At 41.1% G+C, this 26,505-nt stretch overlaps 2 protein-coding genes across 3 annotated transcripts; one reads left to right on the top strand and one right to left on the bottom strand.

The window, feature by feature from the left end:
* The first annotated feature begins 340 nt into the window (after positions 1–340).
* rbfox1l (RNA binding fox-1 homolog 1, like) lies at positions 341–14,585 on the top strand. 2 transcript variants are annotated; one of them, XM_086311590.1, is made up of 12 exons: positions 341–785; positions 5,334–5,570; positions 9,840–10,019; positions 10,125–10,178; positions 10,264–10,356; positions 10,595–10,664; positions 10,742–10,801; positions 10,907–11,042; positions 11,120–11,159; positions 11,250–11,317; positions 12,225–12,297; positions 12,386–14,585. In XM_086311590.1, exons 1-12 carry the CDS (start codon positions 699–701, stop codon positions 12,428–12,430), a joined length of 1,143 nt encoding a protein of 380 aa, XP_086167716.1. In that variant the 5' UTR covers positions 341–698; the 3' UTR covers positions 12,431–14,585. The 2 variants fall into 2 exon arrangements, with proteins under 2 accessions (XP_086167716.1, XP_086167715.1); XM_086311589.1 differs by lacking the exon at positions 341–785 and adding an exon at positions 4,200–4,325.
* leng8 (leukocyte receptor cluster (LRC) member 8) lies at positions 14,172–25,358 on the bottom strand. The gene is made up of 15 exons (XM_086311587.1): positions 24,982–25,358; positions 24,201–24,333; positions 22,196–22,330; positions 21,999–22,076; positions 21,303–21,738; positions 20,808–20,973; positions 20,557–20,727; positions 20,199–20,447; positions 19,948–20,109; positions 19,550–19,838; positions 19,150–19,251; positions 18,980–19,048; positions 18,749–18,878; positions 18,398–18,605; positions 14,172–18,302 (listed from the first exon to the last, which is right to left on the bottom strand). Exons 1-15 carry the CDS (start codon positions 25,020–25,022, stop codon positions 18,140–18,142), a joined length of 2,532 nt encoding a protein of 843 aa, XP_086167713.1. The 5' UTR covers positions 25,023–25,358; the 3' UTR covers positions 14,172–18,139.
* Positions 25,359–26,505: the final 1,147 nt, after the last annotated feature.

The raw sequence follows: 26,505 nt of genomic DNA, 5'->3' as shown, positions 1-26,505 counted from the left end.
TCTCACCGCCCAAACGGAAGTCGGGCCCGCTGGGTTTGTCGCTCTCTGTTGGTCAAAGCGAAGAGCACAACCTGAACACATGGAAGAAGTTAAGATGAAGTTTGTTTATGCGCTTGAATCACGAACAGGCCTCATGTTATTACATAGATGGTATAACACACAGCTTCAATGTGCACAGAGAGGCGGGAAAGGCCTGCTTCTTTCACTCTGCACAGAGGTTTGACTGAGTGGTCACAGATCTCCTCTTACAAAGTGAGAGTGAGGGAGGTAAGGTGGTAAACTCAGAGAGAAGGACATGGGTGACTATTTATATAACTCTGAAATGGGACCCTGACCATGTGTTTCTGTCTGTCAGGCTGCATGATCAACTGATGGACACACAGAAGCTCACTGGCTTTCTCTTTCACTGCTCTAAATCCCATCTTTTCCGGGTGTTTTGGGGGTTTCCCTTGTGTTTTCTTGCTTGACTTCATTTTCGAGGTGAAGCAAAAGTCTTAAGCGTGGTCTTTTTTTCCCACCTCCCTCACTTTCTTGGAGTTTCTGTTTCCTTCATTTGGGATTTTTCCTCCCTTTTTAAAAAAAAATTCCAGCCTGATCGCCTGCTCTTCTGTGTGTACATCAACCCTTCCTTTCCCCCTGCTCTCCTTTTCCTCCCATTTTCCTCCGTTCCTCATCTCCTCGTGTGTCGTTTTTGGGCTATGCTCTCCTCACCCACTGTGATCCTCCAGCCTTATGGACTCCCCGTCTACCCACAGGCAACCACATGCTACCCCAGCATAGTTCAGGTAAACTTCTTGATTTACACTGTGGCCAGACATTATCACATAAATACTGAGATTTTCCCCCCTAGGGAACATCCCTGAAATCATCTACTGGGGAACTATAACTTTATGCAACAAAATAATATTATTTATTATTACAATTCTTAATCTCAATGTCAGTTATTTTGCATTTCTAGAGCTCTGGTTGTTATTTATTCTTTTATTCACCCAAATACTCACATTAAGAAATATAATCAAATAATTGGACATTTAAATCAGCACCTTTGTATGATTTTGCTTAATGATTAAACTAAAAAGATCTTATTCCTATTACCAGACAAAATCCCTGTATTTTGTAAAACTTAAAACATTTTCCAGTGAGCAGAAGAAGCCAAAAGGCCCTAAGTCACAGTTTAATCTAATTCAGTCTATCGATGCATTGCTTAATATGCAACAGGATCTGTGTGAAGTGTGCTAGTTGTGAAATGTCTTATTTATTCACTAGTAAGGACATATTAGTGGTTATCTTTAGTCCACCAGCAAGTGTCCCTGACATGCCACTAATGCCACAGCTCATTTAGTATCTCTCTACCTTGTCTCTGTGCTTCACACCAGCTGTATTTTTAGCCCTCCTCTCCTGAGCAGATAATCACAGGAAGAGGGTCTGTCACCTGTCTTTTGTCCTGTAGTGAGCTGTGCTTAAGATAAATGTGTGAAACCAGCCTGTTGTGCATTTAAATGTTGAATATTAGGCTCCTCCGGGGTAACCTTGACTTATTTCATAAGATTCAGAGAGCTGTTTATGGAAAACAGATGCAGAGAGAATTGTTATTTGAAGGTGACTGGCACTGAAGTAAATAGTCTGAAGCCCCAGCTAGATCTTCCAAGATTCAAGAACTTTATTGTCAGTGCAACAATATACACAGTATACAGCGTACCGAAATGCTCGAATCCTTCACTTCAATCCAGCAATTGTTCCCTTTTTAAAAGTGTCATATTTCCAAGTGCTGGGGAAATTCCTTTATGACTGATGTGGAGCATCTGTTTTAACACAACATTTGGCAGCTTGTAAAACTCCTCTCTCCTCATTATCAGCAATCTTTTCTTCTTCTTTTTTTTTTTATCAGCAATATAAACAAAAAGGCTGTCGTGTCGCTCAATAGGAGGAACCGGGATGTGCAGAATGTGCAGATGGATGGATGAAAAAAAGGAATATTGTGTTACACTTTAATAAGCTACATGTTGCTAACATTTGTAACTCAGCCAGCACCAAAAGGCCACATCTGCAGTCAGCTTCGTCTTGTGTAAATCCCATGGCAACTGTCCCAGCAAGCACCTGGCTCCGAGCCGTCGACCTCTGACCGGAAGCCAGCAGCTGAGGAAGGAGACGAGCGAGAGAGGGGGAACAAATGGCAATGATAATAAAAAACAAGCCCGTGAGGAGTCTCATGTTGAGACTGTGGTGCTGAATCAGACACAGTGGCTGGTTAGTTAGTTAGTCTGTAAGGTGGGGGGAGAGTTGACAGTGATATCTAACAGATGCATTTTCTTCGCTCAACATCGCTTTTATATCTCGGAGGAGGGTCGGAGCAGCTAGATCGTCGTTTCTTCTGATAAGTAGGACAGAGTGCAGGTGCAAGTTGTGTCAACATATTTGGAAACATGTTCCAGCTCCAGTGCGAGAGTTAAGAACGGCCTCAGAGTTGGACGGCGCCTCAATACCTATCTTTCAGCTCTGGTTCAAACTTAAATATTTCTCTTGAATAATGAGTAAGAGCTGCAGATGAATCATCTCCATCAACTTTTCCTCATTCAGTAATTATCAGGGTGAAGCCTGCTTGAATGTCAAATCTGGTTTGTTGAGAGTGCACACTTTATTAAAAATCCTCCTCCAAACCAACAGAGAGTGGTCAAATGAAATCCTCCAAGCCAACAAGAGTCTGCCTGACAACCATTTCCTTGCTTATACAACCAGTTTAACAGCCAGCAGAGCTATGCCAGCCATTATGAGCTGGCGTGGGATAGAGTTTTTTTTAATCGTGACTCCTTTAAATCCTGAAGGCAGCTGACACACTTGTGGCATTTTGCTTGTAAGGTAACTCAGGGTATCCTCTGATCCAGTGATTAAGTGAAAGTATCAGTGCTCTAATAGAAATATTCCCAGTTACTGTGGGGGAATCCTCACAAATGTGAGGATTTTCCAGGATTGTCTTCCAGAATAAATGTTCTTAGATTTGTGAAGTCGTATCCGGAAGCCAAGACAAAATAATTTCATCTGAACATTGTGCTGCAGCATTATTGTACATCTTTAAATGAGGACTGTCCACCATCAGAATGAACATACGGGCTCTATACATTATCTTCATGATCAGCACAAACCTTCATGTGGTTGAAACATATCATGTCACATGTGTCTGAAGTATTAAGATGGAAAAGTTTAGAGTACGAACAGCTCCAATAGTAAGAATCTGCCACTCAGTGTTACTGTTGCGATGAAGTCCTTGGAAAGTTTTCCCTCCTGTAAGAACTCCCTGTCTCCTGAAAGTCTGAGAAGGCCCGTCACAGATATCTCATCTGTTTATACAAGAACTGTTGTGTTAAATGCTTCAGCTGGAAGTCCTAACACAAGATATAAAGCAATAAATCAGAAAGTTTAAATACACATATAACAGTACAGAAGGCGGCATATATACAACATATATGTAGACAGTCAGTGTGAAGAGGTGAGGCTGCACAGACTGTGTTTCTTAGTCTCCTGGTGTGTGACACGTGGACTCATATCTCCTGCCAGACGTTGTCAGGGAGTGCAGACTGTCATGTTGATGTGGTGGGATCTTTAACACTATTGAATCACTGATGCATCTCGGCCTTCCTGAAGCATGGCTGGGTCCAAAACGAGGCGGCGGTAGGTTTATAGTATAAAGCAAGCTCAACATCAGAAATTCAAGTGTAAGCAGTATAAGTATGCTGTAGTCTGACAGCTGGGTAAATGTGTTCACTTTGTTGTTTTTTCTGTTGTGTGGTCATGTTGTAGTAAGATCAGCGAAGCACTTCACTCGCACCCAACCCAAACATTGATGTCATTATTGTGCTTGTGAAGTCCTCTGTTTCTTAAAAGGCAACTGAGCCACTCCACACAACACAAAGAGAAGTAGATGTTCATGAAAATGTCTCTGAGGTAATAAAACCGTGTCTGTCAGGGCCGATATTCTCGGAGGCGACATTTAGCACGATGCACCCTCAGCAGGAGCACACACATTCATAAATACTTAATCCTGGGGGGGAAGCTCCGTACGCTTTCTGTGTTCATGAGTAGGTTAGAGGGGCCCTCTGGGCTCTTTGTGGGAGCAACAAGGTGACTGAAAGTTACAGATGTCCACAGCTGGTGTGGAACACCTCCCCCACCCACAGCCACCCCCCACCCCCGGTCACTTTTCCTCTAGCAATCATTTGATGATTGGTGGATGGGTAGAACTTATGGTGCGGTGGGCGGGTGGTCAGCTGGCATTAAAAATGCGGCAGTTGTTAGACAATGCATCAGAGATCGAGGAATGCAGTAAGGGGGTAAGACCGCTTTTATTTCTCTGCTTTTTACCTCACTTGAATGGAAACTGCGCAGGAGTTTCCTCCAAACCACTGCTTACACTTGGTTTGGAGGAGGTCCTGTTTTCCTGTTTAATCTTGTTTTTCTCATTAAAGGTAGTTTGTTACGCATTTAAAAAAAAAAAAAGTTTTTAAGTAAACAGTTGTTTAATTAAAATGGATATTAGAGATTCTAAAGTCTATGAGACTTAAAACATACCTGTGGCTGTTGAATCTGATGAGATTCCAATAATTTTACATGACATTGTACTACATAAAGTCAACATTTTGGACATAAATATTGTTTTCAAGTGCCAAATCTGTCATTTGTAATGGGAAAAACAGAAAGAGTTAAATTTAACAATGAGCTCCACGTTTGGCATTAAGAATGAATCAGTTATTACAATTGTGAGAAATGTCTTAATATTAGAGATGTTTTTAATTATATCTATACTTGGATGTTGCTTTGGATAAGCAAAAAGAAATGTAGTGTTTAGGACTGGTCATCAGATGTATTTTTCAAGGATAATTTACTATTTCTTTATTACCACACACAAAAAACAAACTCACAAAAGGCAGTTATTTAAAAAAGAATAGGTAAATATATAAGGTAATTTATAGTGACCTCTTCCAAACACTGCAACCTACCAGTAAGCTTATTTAGCTTTGTATTTTGTCTTACTATTACTGTTAAAAACATCTTTTGCTATGGTTATTATTATCAGATTATTTAAGAGATTTCACAGCATTTTACTCCTTCTGACAGTTAAACTGATGTGTAAAATTGGGTGGAACAATCATTTATTGTGGTATTTGTGTATCTGTCATCTTCATTAAAGATCACAGTGTCACTGCAGCGTGTTTATGCAGTTTGTTTTATTGTAAAAACAGAAGATCAACAACAACATCTTGTGTTTCGTTTGTTTACATCTACGCTGTCATATTCTGGCATGAGTGGCTCATTCGTCTCCCTCTTCCTCTTTTCCTCAGGGGGCCCCCACTCAGGAGGCTGCCCCAGGCAGCGCAGACCCTGCCCTGCCTCAGGTCTATGCCCCGCCTCCCTCTTACCCCCCACCAGGTCAAGGTCCCCCAACATCCGCCAGCAGACTGGCAACTCTCGACTTTAGCTCTGCACATCCGAGCTCAGAGTACCAGGAACATCCCCAGCTCAGAGTCTATCAGGGCCCTCAGCACGATGGGGGCGACTCTCTGACATCTGGCAACACGGTAAGAGCGGTCTGTGACAAATGTTGATGTTCCAGGCCAATAAAACATGATCGTCAGTAAGTCGACAGGTAGCACTTTCACATGTTCTGCAGAGCAACAGGCCCAGATAGGGTTTCCTTCTATATTTAGAGCCCCATGTCCACCGCGGTGTCCTTGTATGGAAATGCCTGTCACCCTCTGTGGAGCAAAATGTCGAGGCAGCTGATAAGGGATTTATTGATGAAAATAAATGCCCACTTTTCCTTTCTCCCTCCCCCAGGTCTCATTTAAGTGTCAATAAAACTGATCACCTTTCCAGATCGCCGCTCGAACTTTGTGCTGATACTTACAGTTTACAGTTTAAGCTATCTGAAGGATGTTTATAAAGTCCATGTCAGGCTTTTGTGATTTGTCTGATGAAATCATTTCTGGTACAGGATAAACAATGATTACATCTTTAAAAATGTATCAACAAATGGTTTTTGAAACTAAAGAGAATTTTTAATAGATAATTTGTGTCTTCATTCTGCTACTGCGATAAGATTATTTCAACCTGTTTACCATCAAATTTGCTTTACATATTCTTTTAAAAACCAAATTAATCTTTTATTAAATCAACGGAAGAAACCTGCATTATAATTTTATCCTCAGTTGAATCTAAAGTCATTGCTCTGCAGCTGTTCCTGGCTGGTTGCGTAGATAACCCTCGTGTTTATTACCTCAAATGTTTCAGTGTAATCTTGCCGGTGGTGTGGCAGCAGTGTCCTTTACTCATACTGGCAGTTACCACACTGATGAATTTCACTGACACCCTGTGGTCTCTGGTTGCTGCTGATCTCTTTCTGTGTGTGGCCTGCACCACTTCAGCATCGGTGCACTGTGGGAGCGTCTTTAATTTCCATTTATATTGTAAGATAAAGACCCTACAATAACAGAGAACACATTAATGCACAAACAGGTCACACTGGCCTCAGTCTTTATGAGCTGCCTGATGTTTCCTCTTGATTTTGAATGAAATAACTTGATAAAACGATGAGGAATTGTTGTTACAACAGGCTACTAATCTGCTGGAATCTTATGGAAATTGTAATAAACTATATTATACAATTACACAGTTCAGAACTTGAGGGACTCTCTAGAATTTCCATCTTGTGCTGCCATCAGGTTAAAATCAAAGTGATTTTTTTGTTAGCCTACTTGCAGAATAATGACCACCAGTAAGCTGTAGGCTACTTGCATTATTCCTAATTAGCAATTTGAATTCAATTTCAAGCTCATTTACAATAACAAATTCACAATAACAGTTGCCTCAAGGGCCTTAATACTGTAAGCTAAAAACCCTGCAATATGAGAGGGAAAAAACCTTTTTAGCAGGAAGAGACAGCCAGCAGAACCAGGCTTTACAGTTTAAAAGCAAAATTTACCATGCCACTCTCACTGAATTGATTAAAAAAACAGCAACACACACGAGAGAAAGTTTGTCTTTTTTAAATAATGTAATATTTTGACTCACACTGCCTGCAGAGACCTATTGTCACTTCCCAGGTCTGTAATTGAAAAAAACGTATTTATTATTTTATTTTGAAAAAACTTATCTTAACCATGTAAAGCCTGAAATAAATATTACCCTTAAAATTAGAAGCCATCTATGTCCACTGTAAGCGACCATCTTTGAACAGGGGCAATGGTTTACGACACCATCTATAATCCAGTTTTGAGTTCCCTCCCCAGAAGCCTTAGCGCCCACTCACACCCTGGGCCATCTGACCTCAGGAAATCGCATGATAAGGTGGGGCCAGGTTTCACAATGAGCTCACCTGAAACTCTGGCTGATTGGGACCCACACCCGTTTTCACACCTTGGTTCATGTGATTAGAGGATCATCAGGGGGTCCTTTTGTCCCTCTTTGGGGGTCACTCCCACTGGGTTTAAATCTGGGACTCTCCACCATTTGACCTTAGAACTGAAGAAGCTTCTCGGATGAGAGGTGAAACGTCTTCAAGCAACTTAAAGAAGTCCAGACGCTTTTCTTTGCAAGCTCCTTTGACTACCCTTAAAATTCTATTTTCTAAAAACTGGATTGTTTAGTAAACATCCTGACAAAATATAAAAAATATATTTTATTTTTTTAGTGCATCAGTGTTTGATTCATCGGGCTGTGATTGCAGCCATTCCCCAACTCTGTGAATGGTACTCATGACCATTGATCATTCGTCCTTGATCAGTGGTTGTTGATCAATGACAATTTGCATATTAATGCTCAAGGAACTGACATCACAGCCCACTGTTTATTCAGTGGTGCTAGTTTCAGTCATTATACAAATGTACTGTTTATAAGGTTGGGGAAACCTGCAGTCAGCTGAGACTGAAGAAGTCACCTGGATGAGTGACGAAACGTTTCTCCCACTGAAAACGGTTCATCCAGATGAACAGAACCAACCTTTTGGGACCTTGCAGAAGTGGTTACTTGAAGATGTGATTTCACCTTGGAACAGGTTTAAATATTCTTAACGGATTAGCAGATTTTTTTTTTCTTATTCATGAAGACATGAGTTATGTGGTCAGAGATGTGTGTGACTGTTTTGTTTTTGCAGTGCAGAAGTCTCCTTCAGACATGGAAACATCTACTCTGACACACGCAGAGCCGTCTGATCTGTGTGGCAGGTCAGCTCTGTGTCCTGCTTCTCCCTTCCTCCTCTCATAAATGGTGTTTTATGGCCCCGTTTATATATTTTATCACTAGAGTCCCAGACATACTCGGGTCCGTGATGATTTTCGGGGAAAGTTGAGACGTCGCCACGGAGGGAGGGGGTCAAAAAGGGGGGGGCGGGGTGAGGCTGACCGGATGATTCCCCCCCCTTTCCCCCGTCTGAAATATCGCTCAGGTCCAGAACTCAATCCTGCATCGTGACAATGACACCACCACCCAACTCAACCCTCTGTACCTCTGTCCCCCCCCCCCTCCACTCTGGCCTGTATGTGCGTGTGTGTGGGTCTGCTGTCTACAGTTGAAGCCACATCGAGCCAGTGTAGTGTACACCAGTAGTAGCCTGTGTGCATTTATATGTCTGTATGAATGTGTTTCTGTACCTCTCTCTGTCTGTCTCCTTCTTATTAATGATGCCCCCTGACGAACGACTTTAACCTTTGGCAAAAAAGCAGCACCGTGACCCCCCACCCCACCCGTCCCCCACTGACCCTTCAGTTTTAAACTCTGTCCCCTTTCTGTGCACCTTCTTTGCCTTGTTTACTGAAGCCTTTTTCACTCCTTATCTGCCTCGTGGTACTAGACTGCTAATACTCAGGGCTTGGGAGTGTAATCTTATTTCCATTAGAGTAGCACATCTCCCAGTAATTTTTCTTTTTCGCGTTAATTTTTGTGCTCCCTGCTCCTCCTCTTCCTTTTGTTTCTTGCTGCTGAAGCTCACTGGTTTTAGTTTGTTGCCCTTTTTTGCAGATTTTCTTTCAAATCTATATATTTTTAACCACTTTTCTTGCAATGGTTGAACAATGCTGGTTGGCCAACACACCTGCACACACATATATATATATATGCACATACATGCACACACACTAGCATCGTGGTGCATTGTGGGATAGTGAATGTTTTGGTTTTGGCACATTAGTTCTTGAATTTTTCTGCATGGGGCAGTTTATATAAGTTAATCTAGCACAGGTATGTCTTTAATACTAAGGTAAAACAAGTAGTTGTTAGAGCCACTGTGGGAAACTTTGAGTTAGAGTCTGAAAACAGCTTAAAACAACTTCTCACTCTTCACGACGGCTGGAATGAGCAGTTTTAATACCAGACATTTGGCGTTTATTGTTAGCGTCACTGTCCTAATCTCCTACAGGCATGTATTCAACGACGCCTCACTAAACTGGAGCCCCTTCCACGCCTCCTTACATTTGCTTGAGAAGGTTCACTGGTTGCTGAATGCTGGTTGAACTTGGTTTGGTTCACTTGATCTCATGAAAGTGATCTTTGAGCTTTAATGCCATGTGATGCTTACGCAACTGGAGTTTTTACCTAAACATGAAATTCTCTGGAACATGTTGAATTTGTTGAATTTACTTTGTTGTTTGTTTGTTTTTCTCTTTTCCTTCTTTGCTTTTCTACTGATGCCCTCTCCCAATTTTTCTTCACATCTGTCCCACCTCATTCACACCCTCTCCATCTTTTGTTTTCCATCTTTTTTTGTTCTTCCCGTCCATTCTTCCTCTATCCACTTGCTTGCCTCCTCCTCTTCCTCTGCCTCCTTGTCCTGTTTCGTGCTTTCTCACTGTCAGGAGGACTCTTTGGTCCCCGTGACCTCTGACCCCCAGTCTCTCAGTGTGTCCGTGTCATCGGGGGGCGGGGCAGGAAGCGGTAGCGAGGAAGAGGGGTCAGGTAAAACCCAACCGAAACGCCTCCATGTCTCGAACATCCCCTTTCGCTTTAGAGACCCAGACCTCCGCCAGATGTTTGGGGTATGACAGTCACCTCGTTTCTGAGCTTCACACATACACAGAGCCCATGTTTTCATGTTGAATCCAACAATTTCCACTCTGTGAAAATTGCTCTGACACTTTCAGCAATTTGGCAAGATCCTCGATGTAGAGATTATCTTCAATGAGAGGGGGTCAAAGGTGAGCAGCTCAGAAATATGATCAGTGCTTTTAAACCAACGTGGGAATCATTCATCAGTAAACATATAACCGTGCAAACACACAGGGCTTTGGATTCGTCACTTTCGAGAATGCTACCGAGGCTGACAGAGCAAGAGAAAAGCTGAACGGGACAATTGTGGAAGGGAGGAAGATCGAGGTAAAGCGAGATTTCCCCATTTCTTTTTTAAAACTAGAAAACAAACATGCAGTTTTGTTTTACCCAGAGAGAGAAAAAAAATGGCCACCTCACTATAAATGTATTTATGACCCTGTAACTTCCCTTGGACATTATACCTAAGTGATATTTATTGATCACATGGCTGGAAATCACGCAGCTTTTGTGTTGTAGGTTTAACTTTCTGATTCCATGATTATCCTTATTATTTTATCCCCAGGTTAATAATGCCACTGCACGAGTAGTTACCAAGAAACCCCAAGCGCCTCTCGTGAACGGTGAAATCTCAAGTAAGAAACTTCTCATTAATATTTGGGTCCTGACTAATCTTTGGAGCTTGTTTTTAATAGAGGCCTTGTTTTTGCAGCTTCCGGTTGGAAGATCAACCCAGTCATGGGGGCCATGTACGCACCTGAGCTCTATACAGGTAACTAAAGGTTTCCCTCTTTCATGCTGACATATTGCTCTGAAGAGATGATCAGCACTGCCATTTCACTCCTCCTGCTACTTTTTTTCCTCTCCTCTATTTTAGTTGCCAGTTTTCCGTACCCTGTAGCGACTCCTACGCTGGCCTACCGCGGTTCAGCGCTGCGTGGTCGGGGTCGAGCTGTCTACAACACAATTCGCTCCACTGCAACCACACCTGCTGCTGTCCCCACCTACCCTGGGTAAGACTCTGAGCACCGGTGTCGGCTTTATATCCAATTACTTTCATTTTGATAATGTTTTATTCTTTTTTTTTCAGGGTTGTGTATCAGGATGGACTGTATGGAGCAGAAGTCTATGTACGCAGCTGAACTCTACTCATATCTTTACTTTTTTAATCAGTCAATCAGTTGCTGCTGCTTTATTGTTGCTTCATCTTTCCCATGCAGGGCGGATACCCTGCAGCATACAGAGTGGCTCAGTCAGCATCTGCTGCCACAGCGACCTACAGTGATGGGTAAACAGACAAACAATGTACACAAAGATGAATGTTCTTGCTCATTCTGATGCTGTGTTTGAGCTTCAGCAGTACCACTGAGCAGCTGTGTGCCTAATAGTATATACCGCTTTTACCTGAGCAGAAACACAAAACCTATTTGGAGCATTTCGGCTATTCCCATGAAAATGTCTTCCTACCTACACAGAGCTCACTCTTTGAACTCAAACTTGGCTTTTGTAACTTTTATCAAGATAAACACAGCTTTTGAAAATATTCTGCCTTGTGCCAGGAAGTAAAGATCTGGATTTTCTCAAACAGTCAGGAATTTATCTTGTAACATTTACTGTGAGTGGACACAGTATGTAAAATAAAAAACCTCATTTTTTTGTTCCTGTGTAGCTCAAAGATCCCACCTGAGATTACGTTCTTGTTTTTATCTCAAGGATTTTATGGGCCTGGTTAAGCAGCTTTAAATTAACCAATAACACACAAACTGCTAGTAGAAGAAGAAGCTTTCAACTGCTCCCTTAGTCACAAGGGGTCGTCACAGTGGGCAGATCCACATGTTTGTTTTGGCAGATTTTTATGCCGGATGGCCTTCCAAACACAACCTCAAAGGGATGTGTGGCTCTTCCAAGGATAACAATATCATAATAACACCCAAAGTACTGTTTTTGTAAGATACTTCAGATATTATTCAGTACCAAATGTGCTTTTGATTGGTTTCCATCACATAACTTATTACAGTGCTGGATGCTCACATTAATCATGGCAGAATATTCACATAATGTAAAAAAATTCACATATATGCCTGACTTCAGTTGGCTTTCATTAATCATAAAGAATTTGCAGAATTTCATTTGCAGATAAATTAATAAGAAACAAAGTTTAATTGGAGTCGTGATATTATTATTTTTTTAAACAGATATGGACGGGTTTACGCTCCAGAGGCCTATCACCACTCAGTCGGACCAACAACGTATGGGGTCGGTACAATGGTGAGCAGCTATCAGAGTAAACAGAGCTTAATCTGAGAAATACATCACGGTGGTTAACTTGCACCTTTCACCCTACTACTGTCAACAGGCCAGTTTGTACAGAGGAGGATACAACCGCTTCACCCCCTACTGAGGCCCGGTGAAGGGCGGGGTCGTCGGGCATCTCTGTTGAACTTTGGGACACTGCAGGGCAGATTACAATAATCCTTAAAAACAACCTCGGAAATGTGGCACACGTGGTGTCACCTCCTGTCTCCATCACAACCTCTCTTCGGGAGACTAAACAGACTGAAGGTTAAAATACTGTAGGACCCACTTACCATCCGCTCTGCTGGAGAATACGTAGGAGACGCTGTCGCTTGAAACCTTTTAATGCTTTGCTTTTTTTTTTTTTTTTGGATAAGTGGTTAAAAAAATACTGTGAGATTCTTGTGTTTAATAATTTGGGATTTTTTTTTCAGGGGTCAAACTGTGCAAAAAACATTTTGTACAATTTTAAATGATTTATTTTTGTTGGCATTTATCTACTGAGTGTGTGTGTGTGTGTGTGTGTGTGTGTGTGTGTGTGTGTGTGTGTGTGTGTGTGTGTGCGGGAATGTCTGTGAGTTTCAACATCAAGAGAGCGATTTGGCTGCGACACTGATATTGCAACTAAAAGCACAGAAATAATGTTTATCAGCTGGACTTATTTTTATTTCTAACAATCTACCTCTAAATCTACATGTTTAGCTTTTCATACAGCCGTTACATTTAATCCTTGTTTGCAGTTTCTTGAGTCCTTTCCTACCTTTCTGTTCATAAATACTAACACAGTGTAGTTTCTGTTTTCTGGCTTCACTCCTTGCTACCTTGCTTGAGCTTTGATGACCGGAGGGTCACTGTCCTGTATTTTCTCCCTCTTTTCTCCTTCATTACTGCTAAATGACTTCTTTTCTTGTATCAGTTAGTTCTTCTTGGCTTTGTTTTACTCTATTCTGCTTTGTTTGATGTTTACCTCTGAATAAATCAGACTTTTTTCTCCTCTATCTCTTCTGTTCTTTATTCTGCTTCTCCTCACTCCCTGGGTTTCTGGTTTTTCTTCTGTGGCAACGCAACATTACATCGACAAGGCTATAGAAAAAAAAACCCCAAACAAACCCTTCTTTTATTTTCTTTGTGTGATTTCACTGCTTACTGTTTAGTTGCATCATTCTCATATTTTTCCCTCCTCCTTCTAACACTCAGTGCCAGTATTCATGCTCTACATGTATGAAAACCATCCTGGGCCTGTTTTCTATTTTCTGCACATTCTAAACTTCCAGATTATTGGCCTTTGTTTCATTTCCTTTGTAAGTTTCACCTCATGTGATAGATCAGCAATGCATTTTAATCTTTTCTTATTAAGTCTTATAAGTGTTTTATGCAACAACTTCTTTACTCCACGTTTGTTTCCTCGTGTGAATTTCTTCTGTACCGTTTCGCTGCTCTGCTTCTGCCTTTTTTCTTCTTAGTAGTATTTCTTTTAGCGTTTAGTCTTTTTCGTTTGCCAGCTTTCTTGCTATTTTTAAACTGAACTGTCCTTTGCCATTATATGCCTTTTGCTGTTTGCATGACAAAATGATTTTTTTTCCTGCTGCACTTTCTACATCTTTAACCTTCCACACTAACTTTTTTCCAGCTGCTCTCAAGGATTTTTAATCTGTGTTGGTTAAAGTAAAAACTATCACCATATGAATGAACATTAAACCATCGTGCTTCGTCTGCTAGCTGATCTGCTTTATCACAGATGCCATCATTCAACATCTTCATAATAAACTGTTTGCAAGCAACTCTGTGCTCCACTGAACTGCTAGATTTCAATCAACTCCAGCAAAAACAAAAGACAGTATGTGCTCTCTGTATTTTTTTTTTTTTTATTAGAAGTCTTTCCAAAAGATATGTACACAATATTTACAAAATGGCAGTTTATCCTATCAGATCTATGTAGCCATGGGAATGAGGGATAGGGAGGGCACATTACAGATAGACCTTCAGCTTCAGTTGTTAAAGTGCTGCAACACAAACTATTAAAAGCACTGCAGACAGGATACAATACTTACTAGTGAGAGTTGCACACGGCAGTCACAAACATACCCAACATAAGAGGAAAAAAAAGGGTAAGAATGACAAAAGAGAAATACTGGTTAGAGAGTCAGGGGAGAGGAGAGAGGTTGAAACATCATGCAGGGAGGAGTGAAGAAGAGAAAGTGAGAAGATTCTACAAAAAACTAGTTAAAAAAAGAAAAAAAAAAGAAAAAGAAATGAACAAAGGTGGAGGGAAAGAGGGAGATGGGAGTTCTTCAAGGGTCAAAAAAGCAGTTACAAAGACTGATGGAGGTATACACCAACATAGGAGCAAAATACACAAAAATTGGGAGGGGTGGGGTATTAAATGAAAATGTGTACATTAGTTATCTGGATGATTTTTCTATGTAAAGACAAACATCCTGGGCTGTTTCAGTGCTGAAAATCTGAGACATCAGATGTATAGAATACAAGCCTGCATTAAATTAAAAAAAAAAAAAAAATTCTTACATCATTTCAGAAGAGTCACTGCTTAGCATGTGAACACAAACCTATAAACTTTATACTTGAAAAAAAAAAAGAAAAGGTGTTGGTGAGTTTTAGGTCACTATGTTCTGCATGTCCAGACATTTTATTCAATGCCAATTCAACTCTCAAGCAGCCTGCCAGTATAACAAACAAAAGCTAAAACATTTCTAATCAGTGGAGAGAAAAAAAATCCAACCTAACTAAATATGAAAAGTCTTATCAACAAACAACTATGCAAATGCATCTGGACACGCAGAACCCCACAGCACAAGGAAAACACGACTCGAGAGCTTTGTTTTTAAAAACTAGAACAGGTACGATGTTGCACACAAAACCATTTTAAATAAGGGCTAGCAGCAAATCCCATTAGCAGCATTTCAACATTTTCAACTTTTCATTATGCGATGCTCCCCTGTGTTTTATGAGCTGTATGGCTTCAACTCAGGCGGGTCAAACCGAGACAGTGCTCACAATTCACTCTCTCCGGCAGGCATCTGGAGGAGTTTCGCCCACTTATCCCTCCGTGTGCTCCTGCAATGCAGCAGCCTTGCAAGCTGAAGGACGAGAAGTCTGGCGGCATGTGGGAGGAGGGTTTAAGGAGTGAGGGGAGGGGGGGCAGTAAGGAGGATAGGGGAGTAAGGTAAATGAAGGGAGGGGGGGGGGGGAAGAAAGGAAACATGTTGAGATCTTTGTCATTACAAAACATATGCTGAAATCAAAGGTCAACAACGAACACATCTAAAATATATATATGATCCAGGGTCACACGTGATTCATCGACATGATTGGTCAGGAGGCAAGGTTTTAGCCACATTGGTCTGATTTGTCACTGAATATATACGAAACCAGCAGGAACCAATCAGAGAGCACAAAACAGGAAAATGTGGCACAAAACCTAAAGGGAAAAATTTCAACAACTTATTTTTCCTTCTTTTTTGGACCAATGGAGTCTGAGCATCGAGCCAAAATTGGATTTGACAACCTGTGCAACTGTGTTCAGGCTGCACTTGGAAACAGCGCTAACTGACATTTCTCCGATATAGCCACACTGAGATCACTGCATACAATCAAATTCTACTTTTTTTTTTTTTTTAACATATTCACAAATTTGTTCAATAGTTGTATGAACAAAGAAAAAACAAACAAAAAACATTCACACTTACCCATGTGTGAACAAAAAACAAAAACAAAAAACCTACACGGTGTACTAAAAAGAAATCACATCAATTATCATACAGTATTTACAAAGTATACTCTGTTAATAAGTAAACGTGGAGGTTTTACATTAAGCCTGAATCCATTCCTGTTCTTATCAATCAAAACAGGATTAAATACTCAATGTCAGACTCAATGTTCCTACAGCGGTTAATACTGATATTAATTTAGAAGAAAAAAAAAAGAAAAGAAAAAAAAAAAAGGAGGAACAATGTTGACCACCTACACGTTTTCAGCACAACTCAATTAGGACCAGATGCTTTGCTGGTGAAAAGCAACACATGGATTATTTTCCTCACACTTAGGAGCTGATCAATCACCATTTTCAGCGTAACTGAATTTCCCCACTCATTGTCTAAAGGGTTGTTAATATACCATCAATATTACTAAACTGGGTCCTAAAAAGCACAAAGTACAGAGAATCAACTCCACGGCCACTTAGAGAGCTTGTTTTTATCTTGTTTTGTTTTTTTAAATACTAAACTGAGGCTCCCATTTCAAACCTTTTGTTAAAAATTTCATATCTTCTGGGGAAAAAAATGGACATAAAAGCACTTCTCTGGACTCAAACTACTTCTTTATTTCACTGCTGTCTGTACCACTTTAAATTCATGTTTTGATTGCAATACTCAGAGACAGCAGCTTCCATCTGTGTAGTAAAAATTCTGGGATTTTAGGATATTGTTTAATTTTTTAATGACACGTGGACTGTCCAAAAATCATTACGAAGTATATAATTTAAAAAATAAAATTCTGATTCCACCGCCATAATTTTTTTTCCTTTTGCACAAGAGAATGCCAAATACTGATAAGTGATAAACCCACAAGATGTAAAACAAGTTGGGAAAAAACAAAAAAACAAACAAAAACTTGAGGCAACATCTCTGTTGTGCGGTCATCCACCTCCTTCCAGAAGAGTCCCTTTCTCTTACCAGCCTTGCGTGTAGTATACAAACCACTTTTTAAGCCTTCCTGAAGAAGCTGCAGGTCTTCCTTTGATGCTCCACCTCAAAAAAAAAAAACCCAACTAACTTTCAGCTACATCCAAGGTGTCAGCTGTGACGTCACCATTATTTTCTGAGGAACAGCTGGTGAGGATACAGAGGTGCACTGCTGCATTTGACAGGGTGAGCTGGACACCAGGTGCTGGTAGGAACTTCTACCTGAGGGTGATGGAAGCAGAACTGCACTCTGCCTGGGGCTACTCTGGAACATGAAGCTCAGCTTCCAGGTCATGGAACTTGATCTTGATGAGGAACACTTATCCGTTACAAAGTCAATGCGTATCCGAGACTTGTTTAAGTGCTGATCGACCAATTCATAAACATGAGCAGTGGATGAATAATACTAAATCAGGAACGGGACTTTAGACTTCAGTTTCTTTCACAGACCTTGTAGAGACAAATGGGAGGAACAGCCAGCTGTAGATTTGAGGAGGAAACTAGATGCGGGAAGGGCATACAAACCACCTCTTCTTTCAGGTAAATTGCTGGCATCTCTGAGTCTGTAAGAATAAAGCTAGACTTGACTTGATTTTGCAGGTCTGACTTCAGACAGTGAAGAGCTGGATGCATGACTTGAAAAGCCGTTTCCCTTTTGGTAAAAGTTGAATCTTCTGGTCTTTGAGCTGCTGACTTGGGAAGGAAAAGACATAACAACACTGTTAGCGTTGAAATCTGAAGGTGGTAACGGAACAGGAACCGTGATCTGGTTCTGTGACTTCTCAGTCACTAAGACTACTTGATCTCAGGTCTAATCTGTTCCCTCACTTATGTGGCATCATAAATGTAATGAGATGGGCTAAACTTAGAATATGTGAGTGACAGTATGTGCAGTTCTGTGCATTTTCAGAACAGTTCTTAGTGTCAGAAAAACAGATCTGCATTTTTTGGCCTGACAGAGTAATACACTAGCCAGCATCTTTCTATATGGGTGTTAGTCTGCCACTGCTCTTATCTGAACTCGCTGTGGTATCTGAAGTGCAGTGCATTGAATATGTAAGGATCCATGATGGTCCCTTAGCCACTCCTTTCACTGTGCTACCCTTCCACCCCTCTCAGGAGGCAGCCAAAGAGGCTGTGCTGGTTTTGCAGTCTATTTTTTGGGGATCAGAAGGCGTGAATGTGACTCCTAGCCCGGTTAAAAAGGCCATACAGGAGTCTAAACAAGAGAAGGCTAAGGTGGACTGCACACACTGCACTGGCAAGTCGGGTCTGAACCTGTGGACAGAGAAAATAGGCAAACGGGTCAGGAAACTGGTCAGCAATGAAGCAGCTAAAATTTACAATTAGCATGTTACTGGAGCATAACTTACGTTTTGACCATGGCCCTAAGTGCTGCCTTTCTTTCACGCTCTACAAACTTGTCAATGAGATATGAAGCCATACGCGGGGCTTCCAGGTAGAGCTTAAAGAACCGGTGATAGTTTCCTAATGCCCAAGCTGCACGAAGTGAGAGGGCATGAGCCACACAATCATCTGCCCGTAGTGCTGCGGTCAAATACACCAACTCAGTGGTTAGATCTGCAGGGGGAAGATGAATAAATGGCCAGTGTCAGAAACTGAGACAGAGAAACTTGTAAATATAGTTAAAACAAAACAACAACAAAAAAAATCCCACAATGTTCAGTGCAGTGGTGAAGACTTCCAAAAAGATCTGAGCATACCTCCAGAGTTTTTAGTAAAGATGTAATACAGCAATCTATATGCTGTAAATTCTCCAATGTTCTCTGAGGGATTGTCCTTATACAGGGCCTTCAGCTGGGTCTGGCACTGGTTGAACTCTTCATGGTCTCCCTAAAATAAATAAATAAACAGATAAGCATTCAACCAGTTTAAAACAAAAACACTTTATTACTTTTAAGTAGTCTGTAATTACTGAGGAACAACAGATTCACCTTTTCTAGAGCTATCCGTGCATGACACTCGTACACTTCCACTGTGAATTCAGTACGAATTCCTTGAACCTAGGTGCAGGTAAGAGGAATAAAATCAATGAATGAACGAATAAAATAACAAAGACATCAATTAACTTTGAAAAAATAAATAGCATTTCAGGACAACCAACCGTTAGGTCCTGTCGTATGGACTTCATCTGCTCACAGGCATATGTATAGTCCTGGTTTGTTTTCCAGTGGGCTTTCACAGCCTGCAAAGATTTTCTCAGCACCTAGAATGACAGTTAAACCATTTAAAGCCTGAATCTTGATGCCCTGTGATGCAGGGATTTAGGAGTATGTACATGTAGTGCACAGATTCAGTTCCCCTTCCTCTGTCCTTGGGAGATTTTCCTTCAATATTGTAAGAAAAAAAAATCCTTATTCAAGAATATATTTCAAAAGAATTCCTTGTTCTCTTGACAAAATGATTTTATAATGCAAGTGGACATTGTATCTGAATTTAAAAGCAAAATGCACAAGTAGAATGAGATTAAAAAAAAACCAAAAAAAAAAAACCTTGACACTTACATGCACTGGGCGCACAGTGGAGGGGTCAGGGGCACAGGTGAGCCTCAGGTAGTGCTTGGTGATGTCCTGACATGTTCCCACAATGGGGCAGTCCTCCCAACTAAGGCCCTCTTGTGTTCCATCAGGCAGGTCCAGGGCATTGATGGAGAGAACCAGAGGCTCTGAGCGAAGCTGTTTTTGGAAACGGGCTGCTCGGCTCTGCTTCTTAGCTTCTCTGTTGGGATCGTGGAAATCCAAACCAGCACTGCCACCTTTCCTCTTCTTTCCAACAGCTGAATCCTCCATGTTTCTGGGGAAAAGGTGGTATACTAACTATCAGCACCATAAAGCAACTTAAAAAGACAAAACAAAAATGTTTTCTTTCTGCTAAACAACGATACAAGACTTTATAAATTTACCGTCTTCCTCTTCCTTTTCCACCTCTTCCTCGTCCTCTCTCACCACCTCCACGCCCTCTATCCCGATCATTGCCACGACCACGCCCTCCTTTCTGACCTCGCCTTGAAAGCTGAGGTCGGAGGTCACTGCAGATGCTGCTATCTGACTGCGAGTCAGAATCACTGGCAGGAAACAAACAGGAGAACATTTGAGCTGGGAGCATGCAGGAAAACTACAATAACCAAAGAGAGGAGGAGAAATGGTTCCATACCTGCGTCTGTGCCTTTGGTTGCTGCGGTCCCTGTGCCGGCTGTGCGAAGGTGATGGTGAGCGGGAGGAGGAATTGGATGAACTAGAAGTTGGACTCCTTTGAGAAAAGATATTCCTGTAGTTGCCCAATCTGTGTCCAATACCTCTGCCTCTTGAAGCTCCAGCCACTGTGCTTCCACCACAGCCAACTGAGGTATCGGTTGTCCTCTGAGGTGCAATGCTTTCCCAACGAGACTGCTTAACCTTTAACCTAAAAAAGGAGAAGAGAAAGATGAATACAGTTTGAATGCAAAACAAAAAACAAAAGCAGAACTCCAATGCCTAAAGTAGTTACAACCACAACCTACTACTGAACTCACTCTGGCAGTGGCTCACGGGTCCAATCAATGGTGTAAGCAGAGCCATCTTTTAAGCGGTCCTGTAGAACTTCTTTCAGCACCTTCTCCGTACGATCTTTGTCTTCCTCTGTCTCACAAGCTGTGAAACAACGCTGCACATATTCCTTCATGGCTTGCGGCCAGTCCTGCGGTCTGGAGGAGAAGCATTTACATTTAAAGTCATCAAGTCATTCCCACATCAAGAATTACTGTAGACAGAGCAGTTTTCTCACCGTGCCTGAGGACCTCCAGGTGCAGCACTGGCAGTAGCAGGAGATGAAGGTGCTGGATTCAACCCCGGGGGCTGTTCGCCTGGAGGGAAAGCCTGATTGGAAACTGGGGATACCTGATAGGTCCTCTTGGGAATATTGAACTTCACAGAAGTTGTGCCAGGTGCCTCTACAAGATGTAAAAATCATAGAATTGTAACTGAAACTCACTCTCATAATAGCAATAGCAACTTATTCCTTTACATATTTTTGAATTTGGATGAACACTGCTAGACTGATCACCACAAACACTTAGTCTCCTACTCTATTTCTGCATTTAATGGCCTAACAAGTTTTTAACTTGTTTGAATATGGTGCATCTACACACTGCACTTGAATACAATGAAAAGAGGGGGATAGAATGAAAACAAAAGCAGCAACACATCCATTAAACTCTGTAATAAATCAATAAAGTTAACATTAGGAATGTAAGCTTCCCAGCAAGACAATAAACCTTACGTTTCATGCGGTGCCAGAGTTGCTGTCCTTGCTTCTGGTTTTTGTTCTTGTTGGCTTCTCCTCTGCCCAGTCCAGCTGCATACTGAGCAGGCTGTTGTTGCTGCTGGGAATTATTCTGAGATGCCTGATAGGCATTCTGAGCCTGGAAGTTTTGTCCATAGTTAGGCCTTCCCTGTGAATGATTGTAGACTTGCATCTGGTTGGGGTCTCCAGGTGGGTATGTCATACTGTTGTTGGTATTGTAAGAAGTTTGTGATGGGGGAGGGGGGTACTGGGAGTTGGGTGGTGGGGGAATGGGAGGGGGTGGTGGAGGAGGGGGGTTTTCTGAGGTGGTTGGGCTCTGGGGTGGTTGAGGAGTAGCAGGGGGAGGTGGTTGAGGTTGAGTTGGGGAGGTGTAGCTGGGGGACTGATCTTCCATTCCAGGCACTGGGGGAGGCTGTAAAAAGACAGAAAAACCTGTTTCAGCACTACAACAAAAATGAAACTTTGCAAGCATAAGCAAGCTACACATGCATCTGGAGAATAAACGCAATACTTCAAAAAAACCATATAACCTGTAACACTACTACAGCTTCAGTGGTGCCTGAATATGTGCTTATTTTTCAGGTTTCTTAATCCCAGATAAGTATCATGAATCATATTAATCATTTCTACATATAAATATTCTGCTTTACTAAGAAAATGTAGATTTTGTACCTGTCCATTAGACGTAGGAGTTCCTGGGTAAGGCCCTGGGGGTACACCATACTGATTTGGAGGATAGGCACCACCATACTGGAAATTCAGAAAAGGACATTTTATAATATTTCTCACTTTAAATTCAGTTTTTGTAAAAAGTGTAACTGTACAAAACTTCTCCAAATGAAAGCAGCAGTGCTCATATCTTTACTTACTGGCCCCATGGGGTAGTAGTAGTTATAAGAGTATGTATATCCAGGATAGTGTTGCTGAGTTTGCTGGTACCACGGATAGTACTGCTGCTGCTGCATAGCAGCAGAGTCAGTTGCTGCTGGTTGGAATTGGCCAGCCTGAAATAACAGACAAACGCAACATAGCTTCAGTGTTACCACCAGGAACTGAGAAAACATAGTCCAACACAGACAGCAATTATAGTGCAGTGTGAACATAAAACTTCACCTTTGTGAAACCAATAAAACAGTTGATAAGACACTTTAAAAAGGTTAATACCTGGGGTCTGTACTACAAGAAAGCTTCATCATACATAAGACATCTTTATGTTGTCTAGTTTTAATAAGACCATTATTCAAGTAGGATTGTGCTACTGGATGAATACTGTGGCCATTACTGTTTCTAGGGAGCAATATTTTTATTTAATTTTGGGAATTTAACAGCCTGCATCTTTGAGAATTCTTTCTGTAAATAATTAATCCGAAGAGCAATAAAAGAAGGTACTAAAAGGAACTGGCAGCAGGAGTTGAGCCAGCTATGATTTTGTTAGTTGGTGCAGTCAAGCCCCAAGGAAAGCTGTAAAACATCTGCAAATGCAGAAGCCAACAATATATTCTAATATATCATTAACAACACATAAGTCAGACTAGAACTACAATCTAGTATTGCTTATCTCATGTTTTTGCTATGTGTAGAAAGTATTTCTATATATACACACAACATAAACACAAACTCACAGTTAAATCTGATTAGGTCAGTAAGTAGGAGGTTTCAGTGCTTTAACTGCTGTGAACAATATAATTAGGTCATTATCAGTGATCACCACTGTAACCCTAAAAACCTAGGACATCCTTGCTAGTATTCAAGCTAATCCCCCATTCTTCTTCACAGAATCCCCCCCCCCCCCCTTCAATTGGCACTCTAGACTTACTTTTCAATCATTTTATTTACACAAGGATTGTCCTGCATATGAAGAAAAAACCCCCAAAAAAAACAAAAAAAAAAAAACATGGAAGGTTTTGGCCTCCCCCCAATGGAGGATCAATAAGACTGACAAAAACTAAAATGCTAAAATGGATTTTACTTTACTCATCCTTACATACATTTCTGGTTTTTGAAACAGCCACAAATTACATGATAATAGTCTCAAGTGACAAACTCATGTTAAGTCTGAATGGTACTTGTGGCCATTGACCAATGATCATGAAACTGAACTCACAGCCTATTGTTAGGCACTAGATTTGGTCATTATGCAAATGTGCTGTTTATAAGGTGGGGGAAACCTGCATTCAGCAGAGACTGAGGAAGTCACTTGGATGAGTGACAAAACATTTGTCCTCATGAAAATGCGACAGAATCAACTTTCCGGATTTTCTTTACATGGATGACTGAGCATGCAACAAGATATAAAATAACTATTAAACACTTTGGTTTAACTAAAATAACAGCCTTGTAACTCTTCAAGAGCTGCACTACACTAAAACTGAAAAATAAAATTGTTTTATTAAGTGAAATCAAGTCACAACAACAGTTGCCTCAAGGCAATTTATATTGCAAGGTGAAGACCATAAAATAATGGGTGTATGGTCCAGCTGCTAGTACATCTTCCTTCGCAGCCTGGTTGAACTCGAACTTGTGATTTTTGTCTAAAGCAATAAAACAAGTTTGTAGCTTTCAAATTCACAAGAAAAAATATCCTTGCATATTTTGCAAATATTAAGCTTGTTGGAGGATGTTCAAGTGGCTCGCTTTGTAGGTGCTAGATCACTGGAGGCTGTCATGCAGCTCAGGCTCTCAAGACGTGCCTGGAGCTTGTCTCACTGATGTTCACTAGGGAATATAACTGCATGAGATTGCTAAGGCAATATCAGAATATGAATATTCTAATATTTTTGTATCATACAGAAATTTATATAGCTATAATGGAGACTATATGATATGGTACAGGTATATTCAGGTGTAACAAACAGACTGCACAAAAAGACAAACCTCTGCAGCGGTCCTGTTAGGTTGTGTAGTCTTAGCAGAGGTCTGACTCTTGCTGATGGATGCTAATGCTTGTCTTGCCTTCTCCCATTCAGGATTTTCATGGACTTGGCCGTCTGCAGCAGCACCATAGGACCTGCCATCAACAAAAGGTCAAGTATCAAGTCTATTCTAGTGATCAGAACACATGATCAAACCCATTTAATCAGCAGAAAAACAGAAGTAAGCCCAATTACCGTCTGCAATAAGATTTATATTCGTTTAGACAACTGCTCGCTTCAGAAAATAGATTGAAGGCCTACTTGACGATTACTATTGTGCTCAAAATGTTGACCATTTAATCATTACCCGTTTACACAACAAGTCTACCCTCCCTCTGTTAACACCGGATATCTATCAGCTAATTAGATCATCTCAAGCAGATGATTAAATCATTACGTTTAAAGCAACAGCTAACAGCCAAAACAGCTGATGAATTAAGGCCTACCCTAAAACTGCAACTGTCGCTTGCTAACATCAACGTACAACATTAGAGTGAGGTGCAACAAACCCTGGCGTTCAATCAAAAATATTACATGTTCACAAATAATGTATAAAAAAAACAAGCATCTTAACAAATCACCTTTCTGCTAACTACTCCAACGGCCTGCTAGTACTTGCCAACACCCTGGCCTAAGCTAACATCCTTCCCACGAATTTAAGATTAGGGTATAAATACCTATTTCAGTCATACATTAAAGCAAGTTAACCTAAAATCACAATCTGTTCAAAGAGTGTTGCCTACCAGTTAGTTGTAGGGGCTGCTTGTGTCGTGTTGGCCGCCATTTCGCTATGTTTAGCGTTAGAAAGCTAACGCAGGGAAAGTTGTCTGCCAGCTAAGCTAGCAGGTTGGCTAACGGCGTTAGCGTTAGCTTTTCCGCTGTAGAATGTAAACAAGATGAAGTCCGAGGCGAGGGCCAACGGTCCGGTTAGAAGAAGAACAGCCGGTCGACCTCGAACAACACTGCCTAACTAAATATATCACACTTAAATATACTTCTGCAAGATGTCCCAATTAAGAAAATAGCATAAATTTCATCTTATTTCGTCCCTCGTTCGTTGACGACCAACTTCATCTGACCGCACAGTGGAGATACAAAATGGCAGCTAGGCGAAACCTGCCAAGTCACGTGACACCTTGCTGTTTTGTTATTGGTTGAATTTTCCAAGAGTAACGCCTTGCAGTGCTGAGCACACGGAACGTTTTTCTCTATCCTCTATCAACTACACCAATCAAACCTTAAACCGGATTATGGTTAGACTCTCATTTTAATTCTTTACGAAACTGTGAATTTTAGTATCGATCCGCCACCACGTAAATACCAATAACAGATACTTTTAGCCCATAAAGGTAGCTTATGTTGGGACGAGCAGTGTGTCAAATTCTGAATACGTTTTAATAATTCACGTAAGGTAGTTAATGCAGCAAAACATATATTTCAGCTTTTCATGTATTTTAAAACGGTTTGTTTGGGGGGGGGGGGCTGAAATATAAATGGGCCTATTTTAAAGCACTTTTTATTAACTTCTATTGATTAAATGTATTAGAGGCTATAAATACAATAGATGTAAGCGTCAACACAAGAAGTTGAGACATTTTTCACAGTATCTGTCCATCTCCACTCCACTCCATACACATCAGTCTGTCACCAGAGTCAGTAGGTCTCAGGGGTCCATTACAGTCACTGACTTCAACAATGAGTTATACTTATTCATATAGTTTGGTAATGAAAACATAAACATCCATTTTACCAACTGGATGTTAGTGTGAGCTCAGTATAATTATTCAGTTAACAGTAGTTTAGTCCTTCTGCAACCATCATGCTGAGGGGAAGTACCCCTCGTGTCGCTTTGAAACTATAAATAGGTCATTCATGAGCTTGCACGCAGGTTTTAAAGCATGAGCCTATCGAAAACTGCAAAACAAATGAAATGGAAACCTGTTGAGGACATTGTGGTGACTTCAGTGATCCCACTTTTGCAGAAAAGTCTCTCCTATTTGTCTCTGTAATCTAACAGATATTTCTGCACTACAACTGTGGCAACATTTTTCTGTGAGTGTACTACAGTCAAAGTCGGTTACCCGTCGAGTTCACATGGCCTGCTGCCACCCTGAGTGGGTGAAGTATGTGAGGGTGGTGCAGGGCATGTATGAGGACAGCAGATTACATTTGCTGATTACAACAGGGATCTGCTCCGAGTTATTGTTTGCAGTGGTGATGGTCAAACCTACTGTGATGTGTGGTTTGGAGGTGGTGTCATTAACACA

The sequence above is a fragment of the Aulonocara sp. 'chitande type north' Nkhata Bay genome, linkage group LG11, assembly GCF_057382095.1.
Source record: "Aulonocara sp. 'chitande type north' Nkhata Bay isolate Kocher_YH1m ecotype deep benthic linkage group LG11, A_spYH_male_GT1.1, whole genome shotgun sequence".
Classification (NCBI taxonomy): Eukaryota; Metazoa; Chordata; class Actinopteri; order Cichliformes; family Cichlidae; genus Aulonocara; species Aulonocara sp. 'chitande type north' Nkhata Bay.
This window is presented reverse-complemented; position numbering and strand designations above follow the sequence as displayed.